The sequence below is a fragment of the Xiphophorus hellerii genome, chromosome 2 (assembly GCF_003331165.1).
Source record: "Xiphophorus hellerii strain 12219 chromosome 2, Xiphophorus_hellerii-4.1, whole genome shotgun sequence".
In the NCBI taxonomy this organism is placed as follows: Eukaryota; Metazoa; Chordata; class Actinopteri; order Cyprinodontiformes; family Poeciliidae; genus Xiphophorus; species Xiphophorus hellerii.
The window spans coordinates 13,978,458-13,991,944 of NC_045673.1; the positions used below are offsets into that span (position 1 = coordinate 13,978,458).

General features: G+C 38.4%; 1 protein-coding gene across 1 annotated transcript; it reads right to left on the bottom strand.

The window, feature by feature from the left end:
* Window positions 1-1,709: 1,709 nt before the first annotated feature.
* LOC116729439 (ubiquitin-conjugating enzyme E2 H-like) lies at window positions 1,710-13,195 on the bottom strand. Its single transcript, XM_032577980.1, has 7 exons — window positions 12,738-13,195; window positions 8,254-8,330; window positions 7,479-7,553; window positions 7,279-7,318; window positions 7,126-7,178; window positions 4,481-4,609; window positions 1,710-3,577 (listed from the first exon to the last, which is right to left on the bottom strand). The coding sequence occupies exons 1-7, from the start codon at window positions 12,788-12,790 to the stop codon at window positions 3,453-3,455; spliced, it is 552 nt and encodes a 183-aa protein (XP_032433871.1). The 5' UTR covers window positions 12,791-13,195; the 3' UTR covers window positions 1,710-3,452.
* Between the last annotated feature and the right edge of the window lie 292 nt (window positions 13,196-13,487).

Consider the following 13,487-nt stretch of genomic DNA (forward strand, 5'->3'; position numbering starts at 1 on the left):
AGAGGCTGAAATAATAAAATACTCCGGGATGAGCTCTAATTACTGAGAGTGGCTGTCTAGCCAAATTAAACACTGATGTTGCAACTGGAAACCAGAATATGCGCAGGAAGGGGCAGCGTGGCCACACAACCAATTAATATTTCATTAGATCATTATACTCATGGTCTGGACTTCATCACGGCATCATTCAGTATCGTAGCTAGTCTATAATCACCCGCGGATGTGCAAAGCCAAGAATGAGTTTAATGAAAAGAAAAATAATGTTTTAATCTATTCTTAAACTGTTTCTTTGTGAGATCTTCATTGCAAAACTGAACAAAAACAAAAGCTGCCGTTGAAAATCTGGAGCAAAAGGAAAATATTCTGGTTTTGCTGATTTTGCTCTCACAACTAGATCTTTTTAGAGCAAACATACAAACAATCCCAACTGTATAAATTAATAGAAGTTTATCAAAAAAATTGTTTTGTTTTGGGTTTTTTTTGCCAAAAAATAGGGTTTTTTTGGTGCTTGTATTTTGGGGTTCTTATTGCATTAAATGATGGTTTGAGGAAATCTAAGTTGATATGTGTGTGTTTGGTGCTAAAGGTTTTTGTTCATTAAAACGTTTTGGTTTTGATAAAGCAGGAAATCAATATCATTCACTTAAGTTCTCTGTAGTCCTGGCAAAAATGTATATTCAAAAGATAAATATTGCATATTTACGTTCTTATTTAAGTTTACGCCAGGCCATTTTACTCTATGAAGGTTTAAATAAACTGTATTGTGGTAAAGGTTATTTTATGCATGTGTGTTGCTCCTTACACTGCCATCTAGCGGCCACTTCCTCAAAGTTCACACTTCATGCATTGAGCCTCCTTGCAAAATGTTAACAGTCCTTTTCCTGCTTTAATCTGAGAGCATCTAAATTAGGAAATCATTTTTGAAAACATGGTTATGATATTAAGGACCGTTTGGTGCTTGTAGAACTCATTTGGACAGAACCGTGTCTTCTCCTATGAGGTTGAAGCATATATACAGAATGAGACATTTTTTACAATTTCTCTAGAAAATGTAGTTTTTCTCCTCTGCTTTTCAATGCAAATTAGGCCTGGACACTAAGATGGCCATGGAAGAAGGTCGATTTTGTGTCTTGTGAACCAGTTTTATTTTGTTTTTTCAAAATAGTGTCATGTAATTTTTGAAGGAATATACATCCTGTCCTGAAAGACTGAGTGGTGAGACCCTACACCATGCTGAACGGGTGCAGTTAGATGCTTTTTCCAAAGTGTTTTTTTATTAGTTTTAAACCAAACTCACCTCATGAAGGTGCTGAAAAGTACATCAGAATCCCAGTGGTGCTTCGCAAGCGACACTCAATGTTTGTCTAGTAGGACAGGAAATGATTTTTGCTGGTGTTACACCAAAGTCTGACTGTCAGATATAATCACTACTACTGTTGATGTGTGATCGGGTTTTATGAGTTTATGAAGTCAACATCTCATTAACTCAACAATTTAATGTTTCTCTTACTACTCTCCACTGTTGGAGAACTGAAATATAAAAAAAATCTACGAGTAAAAAAAAAACCCCTGCTAAGAAAAACATCGGGTTACTGCCATCTAGTGGACAAAACAGGGACTGCCATCATTTTTCTAACCAACGTGAAGAAATGAGCTTTAAAATAAGTGACAAATTAACTTCTTTCCACATTAAAAAAAAAGATATAATCATGTATGTTTTTGTTGTTTATTTCCTTCTTCAAGTTACAAGGGAAGCACGTTTATTGATTTTTTAAATTTTTTTTGCCATTTAAAAATCGGGGGATATTTTGGATCTGTATCCTGGACACATGGCTTAAAAGTTCAAAATAAAAACATTCAGACAAACTAAAGGCGTCAAACATGTGTTGCATTAATAAAAAAAGAAAAGAAAAGAAACGCAGCGAGGAATCCTGATGACATCCAAAGAGGCTGGACAGTGGTGCTCCTTTTTTTTTTGTTACTGTTGCATTTGAAGACATCATGTCCTAAGACTAACACCAACATGCAGTCTATTTGGTACAAAGGCTAACCAGAGGAGTTTAATGAGATCTGATTAAATCACCTTCAAACAACAAGGAACGGCTCTTTTTTACTGGCTCTGATGTTAAGACACTCCTGCCTTCCTGTCTCATCCCCAGCGCATTTAACACCAACACCTTCACCGCTCTGTCGCCCACAGATGCATAAAGCTCAGCTGCACTAAACCAAGACGTCTTAAAAGTTTTTATTTTAGAGTTCGACCTTTTAGGGGAACGTTAAATAAGTATATTTTTGGTCCCGATATTTTTGGAAAAACATGCAGCCGACAGCATGAAACAGTAAATGTGACCAATCTGAAACAAAGAGCGCTGCAATGGGACACACTTCCATGAGGGACAGGTGGGGCAACATCTCTTTGGAGGGGTTAATTCAGCAGATGAAGATGATTTAACGCTCCACATCTTTAACAGGAAAAGCATTTGGTTGTCATTATACAAGTATTAAACCATACATCATGATAGGATTCACCACCTGCAAAGAAACTAACTATCCCTACGCATGTCAGACACCTATGACAGTTCAACACAAGCAATAGGCAGAGTTAAGTTCAACAATAATCCCCACTGACCCTTGACTGTACTTCTGTGTCATGCCACAACACACAAAGATACTCAGAATGGCAAATACTTTCCTAAAACGGAGAGGAGGAGGAGAAGGAGGAAGAGGAAGAGGAGGAAAAGAGAAGAAGGCGGGTGCTAGAAAACAGAGGATATTGATTACGGAGCTCTCTCCCTGATTCCTGCTGAGCATCATCGGAGCAACACAACGCGTCAAAGGATGAGATTCATGCACACGCTGATGCGCTTAGAAAGTGTGTGATGTGTCTGCATCTTTCTGCAGTCCTGAAACTGAAACTGCAGCCTGTACACCGAAAACATGAGCCCACTGTGGCCTGCCGCTGCTTTTCAACCCTTTCGTAGCGGTGATTGTGATGATTGCAGCTCCTCGTAGGTGGCAGTGGGAAAAAAAAACGAGTTCTTATTTTTAAATCTCTCTTTCTGTTTTAGTCATCCAGCTCTGCCTTAACGAGGAAATGATGGCAAAAGTAAAAAGGTGGTAAAAAGGTGTTGACGAGTGCCGTCCTGTGTCAGTTTTATAGTGCAGCGTGAAAATCCCGTGTTGAGATCAGCTGAAATAAAGCAACACTTCATTCTGATCTCTCCGGATGATGAGGAAGAGCGCTGGAGCTGATGGTGATGATTTCCTAAACATGACATAGTTGGGGTTTTTTTGTTTTTTTTTCTCCCATACTGCAAAACCTTGTGTAGCAATAAAAATCCTTGTGTTACTGTAAAAAATTGTCCTGTTTGTTTAAATACGAATATAGTACCGAGTTTCTGCTCTTTAGGAAATGATAGTCCGTTGTGAGGTGAAGGACGGTTCTGCCTTCACTACAACTCCATATCCTGAGCCTCGTCCTCGGAAAAGTCCGACATTGAGCTCTCGGAGGAGGAGTCGCCTCCGCCCTCCTCCTGCTCCTTTAGAGCCTCCTCTGTGGCGTACTTCTGGATGTATTCTGGAAGAGACGAGCAGAGAAATGAGTCCAAACTGACGTCCACAGCAGCTTCACGTCTATCAGACACAGAAAAGCCTCGTGCGCTTCAGGCGGGAGAACATTACGCTGCTGTGACTCAGTCACAGAAACTCTGCCTGGCAAAAACTTTCGTCCAAAACTTTTTGCTACTTTGTTTTGGTCCATTTTGGTGTCAAAATTTTACAAATAGAACTTTAAATAAAACTCATTTAGAGTTTTATCAACAAATGTTACATCACCTTTGTGGAAAGACGACGTAAAAACGCATAATTTCCAGAATAGGACATTTGTTAACATTTTGAAAGAACTGCCATTTTATTTCTGTTTTTAGGTTTTAAGAACCATAAAACAAAAACAACAACAAAAAAAGGATTAATACATTTTCTTCAATGGGATGTTGATGTTTACACACAAATAACTGCTTAAACATAATGTTGACAAAAAATATTACTGATACTTTATTCCATACAAAAAAAAAACCAGAACTGCTAAATCTGCATTTGTTATATCTATGTTAGAATATTTAAATGTGGTTCTGCACATTTCTAGCCCAATAATTAAAAGCCATTGTGGAAGGATCAAAAAGCCACTTGCTGCAGACGCCAAAACCAGCCAATAAAACACAATAAACTTTATTGTTGGAGCATTAGAAAATGTGGAAATATTCAAGAGATATGAATATGTCTGTAAAAGGGTTTAACAGGCACAACAATACAAGTTACATCTACTCCAACAACAACTGAACAGACAAAGTGAGCGTCTGCATCCCAGTGATCCAGTCCACACCATTAAGTTAAAATCAGATCAGCAACTTTTGCTGTATGAAACCCAATGAAACTAAAATTTCAGACATATTCAATTTTAGTTTGATCAAAGGTGTCGTACCTTTGATCTTGTGTTTATAGTCCTCTGGCCGGTGCAGGTACATGGCGGCGGCGTCCCCGTTCAGAGGGTCGATGGGGTTGGGGTAGGCGAGCAGCTGAGGGAGAAAGGACTCAAAGATGTTGGTGAGGTCTGAGAAAAGAACGGAGAAACGTGTGAGAGCAGAATCAACGCCAGGCACCAGGAGTCTCTCAGTTGTAACTAGGTTATTCTGATTTTTTTTATTAAAAACTTGAAAACACAATCGGTTCCTTTCCTGAGCTCATTTCTGGATGGTTCCCCACTGACTTGGGAGAAATCCTCTTCCGTTTACTGGTATTTAAGGGAAATGTTGAAGTTTACTTTTAGCTGCTGCTGTCTGTTATGCAACAAACCTGAGGAACCGGGGGGAAGGAGCAGACAGGAAGCTAACAGGTGACGCAGGATTTGCTGCACCTTCTTTATAGCAAACAGAGGCGTCCTCACCCGCAGTTAAAAGGAAACCAACCAGAAGGGACGAATCTCATGTCGTTGGTGTCATTAGTGGTTCTCAGGTCGTACCCGACTCTCCAAGCCTAACTACAAAATATTACCTTTCAACGATGAAGTTAAGACATAAAACATTGTTTTTATGTCGTCAGTCAATGTCCTGTGTTTGTGGATATAAAACTCAAACTTTTAATCCCTATAATATACTTTATTTATCAGGGCCAAAGCGCTCAGACGTACTGAAACGTTTTGAAATTTTGAACAGATCCCTGGTTCGGCCATTACAAATAAACATGTGCGCTATAATAACTGTAAGATAGTTTCACCAACATAAGATCTATGTAACTTTCACTTGACACAATGTAGAAACGCACAACAGTGCGCAATTCACACACAGCAGCCAGTGTGATTATTAAAACAGCTTCTTCTGACTCTGCTTCTGTCCTGTCCTTGGATAACATCACAGAGCAGCTCTGGTGCAGACTTATTTAAACATCCAAAGATTCATTTTGGCGAACAAAAATCAATCAAACTTTCAAAACTCACATTTTTTTCTTGTTTAAAGTACCTAAAGTCAATGGAACCAGGTAAAAGCCTCTCCACAAAAAGTCCTTAACCCAGCTGAACGAGTCGACAGATCTCAACCTGTGGCTCTTCTCGTCTCTTGCTTGCTGTGTTATTTTATTTAAAGTTATTTTTTACACAACAGTTAATTAGTTTGGAAATTAAGTATTTATGTAAGTTCTTGATATAAAAAAAAAACAGAGAACTAGAGTGTCGACCTTCTGTTTATCTGTAACCATCTCAATGTGTGAATGAAGGAGAAATGGAGATCTGTTTCTTGAACATGAACTTCCGTAGATGTATGATGAAAACAAAACAAGCTCCACGCACAAATGGAAGACGTAAACATTCAATAGAAAAGTCTACAGACTTTGATATTCATAAGTAAAAACCTAAAGAATCAAAATACTTTTCCAACTCAAAGTTCTGCTGCTCTGATCTTATTACAGGAAACAACGAGAACAATGAAACTGATCGGCAGGCATCGGCCGATTTCTGTGGCTGTTTCTGAACACAACATTGAACTCACCGAGTTTGTCTCGATTTTATTTAAGGAACACAGAAGAGCCCAACCGAATGGGAAACCCAGAGAAAAGTCTATGTAGCCACAACAGTCATCACCCCGTCATGCAGAAACTCCTACACACAATCTGCTCTTCCAGGTTAAACTGTTTAACAGAGCAGCCCAGTGAACTCCCGCCTGTCTAAATCAAGCTAAAAGTTTATTATATTCTGTATTTTATCTCTATTGCAAAGAAATTTACTTGTTTAGCTTGTAATGCTGTAGCATATTTGTAGTTTCCAAGTTAAACTAACTTAAATAAACAGATATTTTACTATGCAACACTCTTGTGGAAACAGCAAGAAAAAAAAAAAAAATCAATAACTTTGCTCTCTTCACATTTTATCCTGTAAGTAACTGATCTCCAATCATGATATTAAAAGACGACTCTAATTAAGTGCTACCATCAAAACGAACTGTGACACGTTTAATTAAACGCTGATATCTTTGCTTGCTCTGCAGATTTTTACTGTCTGCTGGCAGGAGTAAGTAAAAAGCTTGCCACACACTTGTGAGCGTACCTGACTCAGCGTGCGTCAGCATCGATGACACAATCTGAAGTTTGTGGCAAGCTAGCATTTGAAAGTTAACAAAATTAATGACATCGACAGTGAACACATACAATTACTACATGCTGCGATCTCTTGAGGGGACAGGTGATCTCATTGGCCCTCACTGAGTAACGTCAGGGAAAACGATGGACCATCCCCCTAGCGGGTTATGAACTGACTCACGGTCAACGCTGGACGTTTTGTGCCAGACTTTTTTGACTAAAACTACAAAGACACCAGACAGCCAAGTTACAAAATGACCCAAACCCAAACATGTCTTCCTCATTTGTTCAAGACTTTCTAATCTATCAGCTCTGAATGCTTGACCTGAATACAAGCAGTAGTTATCACTGCAGTGTAAGCTGATTAAACAGAGACACAGTGTAAAGCTCTACAGCAGAGGTCCAGTTTGAGCGCATCACTCTATCTGCGTGGGTCGTTTTCAGGCTGTGACCGTTAGTTTAGCTAAGTTTGGATCTTCAGCTGACGCCCCTGTGACCTACCGTAGAGGGCCGTCCATGTCTGGTTGATTACATCTAAACACACGGTTCCTGACCTGAGAAACACACACAGCAGCAGCGTAAGTGATGAAAACTGAAAAGATTGATTTTATGCTCAAGCATCTGTCGCAACAAGTAGAAGCTAGCTCAACTTACGCTTCATCGATATTGGGATGAAAGATTTTGTTCATAAAACCTGAAAAAAAGAAGATTTTATTAAGATTCAAACAATCGCTCATTTATTCTCTCATTTTGTGTTTCCATCATATTATTATGATTTGATCATGACAAAATAAGAACTGTCTGGCCTACTTGTCACTAAAACACCATTTTACAGAAGTAAAACGTATCTGTACCTATTGACGGTGATTTGAATGGATATTTATCTGGCAGGTCCACCCGAACCTTCCACACGCCTCCTTCATACGGTGCTAAAAAATTAAAATCAAATAAGTGTTCATTTTCAATAATTATGCATTGCAAAACAATTCACACCCGTTAAACTTTTTCACCTTTTGCTTCATTCAAACCAGAAACGTTTAAGTGTGGGATTATGGTATTTCATGCCGACCAACACATGCATGTGCATAATTATGAAACGCAAAGAAAACAACGCCGGACTGAGAGAAAGGAGAGGATTAATTAGTGAAGCAGCCAAGATGAACGTTCTAACTCCAGGAGGAGCTGCAGAGGTAAAAAATAAAAGAAGGTCAACTATTCGTCAACCATAGGGGAGGGAAATTTGGTCAGACTAGATGGAGTTGGACACTGTTAAAGACTTATGATTAGGACGGAGGTTCGCCTTCCAAAACACGCAGCCAGACCTGCAATAGAACAGCTAAAAGCAAAAGAATAAAAAAAACTTTCAGTCAGTTTATATTCCGTTTAATGTGTTAGAACGGCCTAGTCGAAGTTTAGAGATTTGTTGAATTGGCCTAACACAGAAAAATACGTAGAAATTTAAGGTTTTAATGTAACAAAATGTGAAAAAGTGGTGTGAATTTTTTTTTTTTTTTTTGCGAGGCACAAATGCTTACATAAAGTCTAAAAATGTGAAAGCTTACTAGGCTTTATGCACATCTGGCAAAATACTGTGGTATGCTGCAGAAGACAAACAATATAGACTCTTACTTCCAGGTGGTCCGTGGAACTTGACCACAAACTCATTCAGTCCACTCAGGATAGTGACCTCGTGTTTGCTCTCAATGCTGATTCCTGGTTAAAGGAAAACACGCCTCCAACATCTTACAGTGATCAAGAACCTGAGGAGGAAAGTTAAAACCCCAACAAAGCGGTTTCATAACCGTCTTCCTTCTAACCCCTCCATGGCCTCGGCTGGGCAGAAGTCAAACGCTGGGTCAGTTTTAATGCTGCAACAATGAAATCAATAATTCAGAAGCCTCGATCAGATAAACTCAACCAGCAAACATAAACCTCAACAATAAAACAATCACATGGTAGACGTTTAAGACAAAAAATCGTCAACTGCACAGTGAAAGCAAAAACACAAAGACACAATAATGAGTCATTTTATTCGACGAAAACATCGAAGCTTCTGGATGGTCTATAGTCACAGGATGTGGTGATGGCAAGAAACATGAGGGTGAGTCAGCTGTCGAACAACAACACAGTGAGGTGGAAGTATTTAATCTCAACGGCTGCTCAACTCTGAAGTAAGCCTTTCACCTCATTTCATCACTGTCAGGAAACGATCAGTCCTTTATATTCCAACAGTCTAATCGGGACGGCGCAGGCATGGCAGCTACAGTCGTTCAGCTGCTGGAGAGCAAACAACTCAAACTTCATAGCAGCATAAAAAACATATGACAAAGGTTTAAAAACGTTTGCCACGCCAAAAATGGCAGCAACCCACAGACAGGAAGACTAAATGTGGTGTAAGGAAACGGATCCTATAAATAAAACCTGATAGAGATGTACAACTTGTGCTCTTCGCCCCTGAGGGTTACCCGTAGAAACTCAGGCAGAGCTCTTTCAGTTGTAGATACACAAGAGAAAACCTGCTTGGCTGAAAGCTCACACTGCTCTTTTAATCAGCACTTTAGCTCATACAATGATCTACTAATTATAACGACACATGTCTGTTTCATCAATTATCCCATTTAAAAGAAACAAATCAATCAAGCAGGTAAAAGGTCGTAGTTTTCCGATCTGCCTTCTTTTGTGTTTTTGTTTCTGTCGAGTGTGGGAGTGGCGATGTCTAAAATCCATCAGATACCGAGAGAAAGATTCCCCTTCAGCTAATAACTTACATTGCTACATTTTACTAATATTACTTTTATGCATTAATTCTTTTTTTTACTGAAGCTTGCATTAGCACAGATTATTTATTTTCCTACCAAGTACTTCAAGTAGCCTTGTGATGCAGAAATAAACCTGCCTTGCCCGCAAGATGGTATCTGTTAAAAAAAATAAAAATACATAGGTGCTCCTCTCTGTATATGTAATAAAAAATCCTTTATTACCACTTACTTAAAATAAAAATAATAAAAGGAAAAAAGAAGAGGCCTGTCTGGCTGTGCAATTTGAAACAGATTCTGATTTTTCTTTTCACAGAAACAAGCAGCAGCTTTCTTTGAAAATGGTAGTAGTTTAAAAAAATATATAAATCTCTAATATATCAAAACCTCAAAACAAAGTGCATCAAAGAACTCAAATTGTTTGAGATCTCATGATTACTTTTATGGATGTGGATGAAAAAGTATATTTCAGTCTGTTAAGGGGAATTTAGCAGAATCGATCTGTAGTGGACTACCTGTTGCATCTTTAATTAAGGTAAAAAAAAAAAAGAAATATCTGTAAGATACCTTTCAAAATACCATCTAAGTTTAGAGCAGTTTGTAGCACAATTCTCTTAAATTATAAATTGTCTAAGCAGTTACAAAATATTCTTATAGATGGTAAAAATCAAGTGAAGCTATCCAAACTAGCAGAAAATAACATAGTGGTGATACTACTAGTAAAAATCTCAATATTAGCTGAAATAAATTCACATTTTCCTCCTTTTGTGTCCTTCCAATACTCTATATTAGTCAGGTGTGAAGCAAGACACCAACATGCTAATTATCAATATCACGGTACTTTAAATATTTAATATTTTAGTCAACAATAACTGCACTCCAAACAGTCCTGTGTGATCTTACTACTTTGACATTTATGATATATTGTACACAAGTATTTGGTTTACTTTACTAAATGTGGAAGATGGCTAGGAAATCGGTGTATAAATAAAAAGTAACGTTTTATTCCAACTAAAAAAAATTGTCTTTTAAAACGTCCAATTTCTAAGTTATCATTTGTACATGGAAAAAAATAACAACATTTCTATTTCCTAAACTTTTTCTTCCCCCTAAAATGAATGTTTCAGCTTCATTTGCAAATCAACCGATTTCCATCGATCCACCGGACTGGTCATCATCTAGAGTTTCAAACAAAATCTTGCTAAGCGCACTCATCCTGCCGAGTGTGTGCAGCTCCGTCCCGTCTCTGCCCTGGACGGATGCTCCCAGCCCCCCACATGATGCGCCCCTACAGCACGCTTGTTGTTCCCCATCAGCTGTGCGCCGAAGGCCCGCCCCCTTCCGGGTTCCGGATGGTAACAAGCTGGCCAATCAGAGAGCAGCATGAAGCTGCAGGACAAAAACAAAACAATTCAGCACACGCTTTCACCAAACCTTTAAAGGAGGAAAGATTTACTTCAGCTGATCCCCCAGAATACGTGTTAGAATAAAAAAAAAAAAAATCTAAATACTCAACAGCTTATAATCAATATGATTATAAAAGCCACAGGGGGAGGGAGGGATACAAATATTCATATATTTATGAAAACGACAGTCGTGCTCATTTTTTTACCCATGTTTATACATACTTAAAATAAAACTATGAAGATTTTGCTTTCCTTCACTTAATTATTTAAGGTAATCACGCCAACGCTCACTTATTTATAATAAGAATTTCTGCTTTGTTTTTAATTAAAATCCACCATATGAATCCAATCACTTTTTATGTTTGAAAAAAGCACAAATTTCTGAAGCACAAATCATTTGTTTTGAAAAGTCAATACAGGCCCTGCAGCTGCGTAAAGATTTTAATCTAAATCGACTCTTCATCGAGTTTGATTGTTCTCCTCTTACGGTAGCGCAGCTACAGCTAACTGCTGCGACGTAAACGCTACAAAAAAATGACGATTTAACACCCGTGTCTTCCCAAAGAAGTGTCTCTAAAATGTAGAAAATCACTCGCTCGCACTTTATAACGTGTTGTCAGTTAGTGAGAACGAAAAAATGTTAGTTAAAATGTTAACTTGACGCTTTAAAGCTGAGGCTAACAATGTTAAGAGCTAATACGGATGCTGAAGTTAGCGTGCGATTCAATCTTCCTAGTCAGCAACACGGTAAAGGGCCATTTCACAGTTTTTAAGGAGACTGAACTACTTTTGATCTGATTCAAAATCCAACATATTTAAAATGATGGAATCCTGTCTGAATAATTTTATACAATCTATGGATTCAGTGGAGGCCAGCTTCTGATTGATGGACATTTTGTTTTTTGTAAAAAAAAAAAAAAAAATACAGGTAAGGGCTTTTTTAGCATGAACAGCACCTCTGATGGGTCCTGCTTCAAAAACACAGTTTTAAAACAAGTCAAACCTTGACTGAATTATTCTACACTGTCAAAATATTCTTTAAAACATAGTGTATAGGACTGTTTAATGACATTAGTCTAACATTTCCCTTACATGTGTTTAAAAACAGACATTTTTAAACAAGTAAAACCTGTGAATAGCACATTTATCCTTTAAAACACAGTTTGGGATTTATGAAAGCTCTATTCTGTAAGCGAAAACAAAAGGGGATTGTTTAAACCTTTTCCCATTTCAATATTTTAGTTTGAAATGAGACAGTCTTAGAATGGGTCCAGCTTGAAATATAAAACATTTCTACAAGTCAAACTAGGTCTGAAAAGTTTAACTATACCTATTTGTACTGTAAAACACATCTTGTGATTTGCAAATCCTTTCTTCCATTTATAAAAACACAAACACAGGTAGAAATAAGAGTGCAAAGCCCAGAGTTTATATATAATAACCTGTTATCAAGGTAGAACAAATTAGTTCAACTTAGACTGTTCTAAGTAATTTAGATTTTGAGCCATATCTGATTAAAGTGAATCCAGGTTTCCTAAAACCAGTGACACACTGTAGCTCTTTACTGAAGTGCTGAATTAGAAGCTACAAATCGGATGCCAACTTCAGCGCTGTAAGCTAACAGAGTTAACAGCCATCGTTGTATTGCGACAGTTTCCGTTGCTAATTCACTGTGGAAACAAGCAGAACGACCACAGCTAACATACCAACAACATATATGGCACTGTTTCAACAAATATTGCTCTAAATTAACAGCTTATTCGCCTTCCATGGTAGTTAGCTCATGTTAGACACAGACCCTCGCCAGGAACGTCAAAGTAAAACACTTAAAAACAGAACACATAGCTGCCATCCCGAGCAAACAAATGTAAATAATCACCACAAAGCAGCTGACAATTGTCACCAAGAGACGTGTCGGCTTAATTTGACCATATTCGGTTGAAAAGGATACAGTTTCACCACGTCGGTGTCCATTCGCCTCTTGCCCGGACTTGGAGACGACATTTTTTGTGTACCTCAAAGAAGAGATCTAAAAATACTACTGCGGCTCCTGGACTACCTTAACCTTTCAGCTTGACAGCACCTACAAGGCCACCGGGCTGGTATCAGCAGCCTGCCCGCAGCGTCCATGAACAGGATCCTAGCTGCAACATTTTTCTTTTTCCTCCTCCCTGGCCAGCTCTACCTAGTTGTGTCCTGTCCTGAAGACTCTGCCAGCGACATCAACCTCCAGCGGCCGAACCAAGCAGAGGAGGGGCTCCGGCACAGAAATACACCCAGGGAGCGCACACACACTTTCGGCGAACTGCTGATCAACTACCGAAACAACACTGCTGACTTTTCTGAAGAGACTGGAAGCGATACCTGAGATTAAAAGTCGCTTTTCTTTATTTTTTATGGACAGGTGGCTCAAGCCGAGGCTCAAACACGAAGTGCGTGCTGTTCTAGTAAACCTAGATCTGTGCTCAAACTGCCTCATTGTGAGCTGTGAATAAGCACATTAGACACAAGTTGTGTCACGTGAACGACATGAATCATAAACATGATTAGATATTGAATAATTCAGGTGGATCTGAATAAATTGGAAGATAATTGAAGTTAATTTAGTTTTTTTTTCTTAAATTCAGTTTAAAAAGTGAACAGTCCAATAGACTTTCAAGAACTCATTTCTGATTATTTTAATAATTATGGCTTCAAGTCA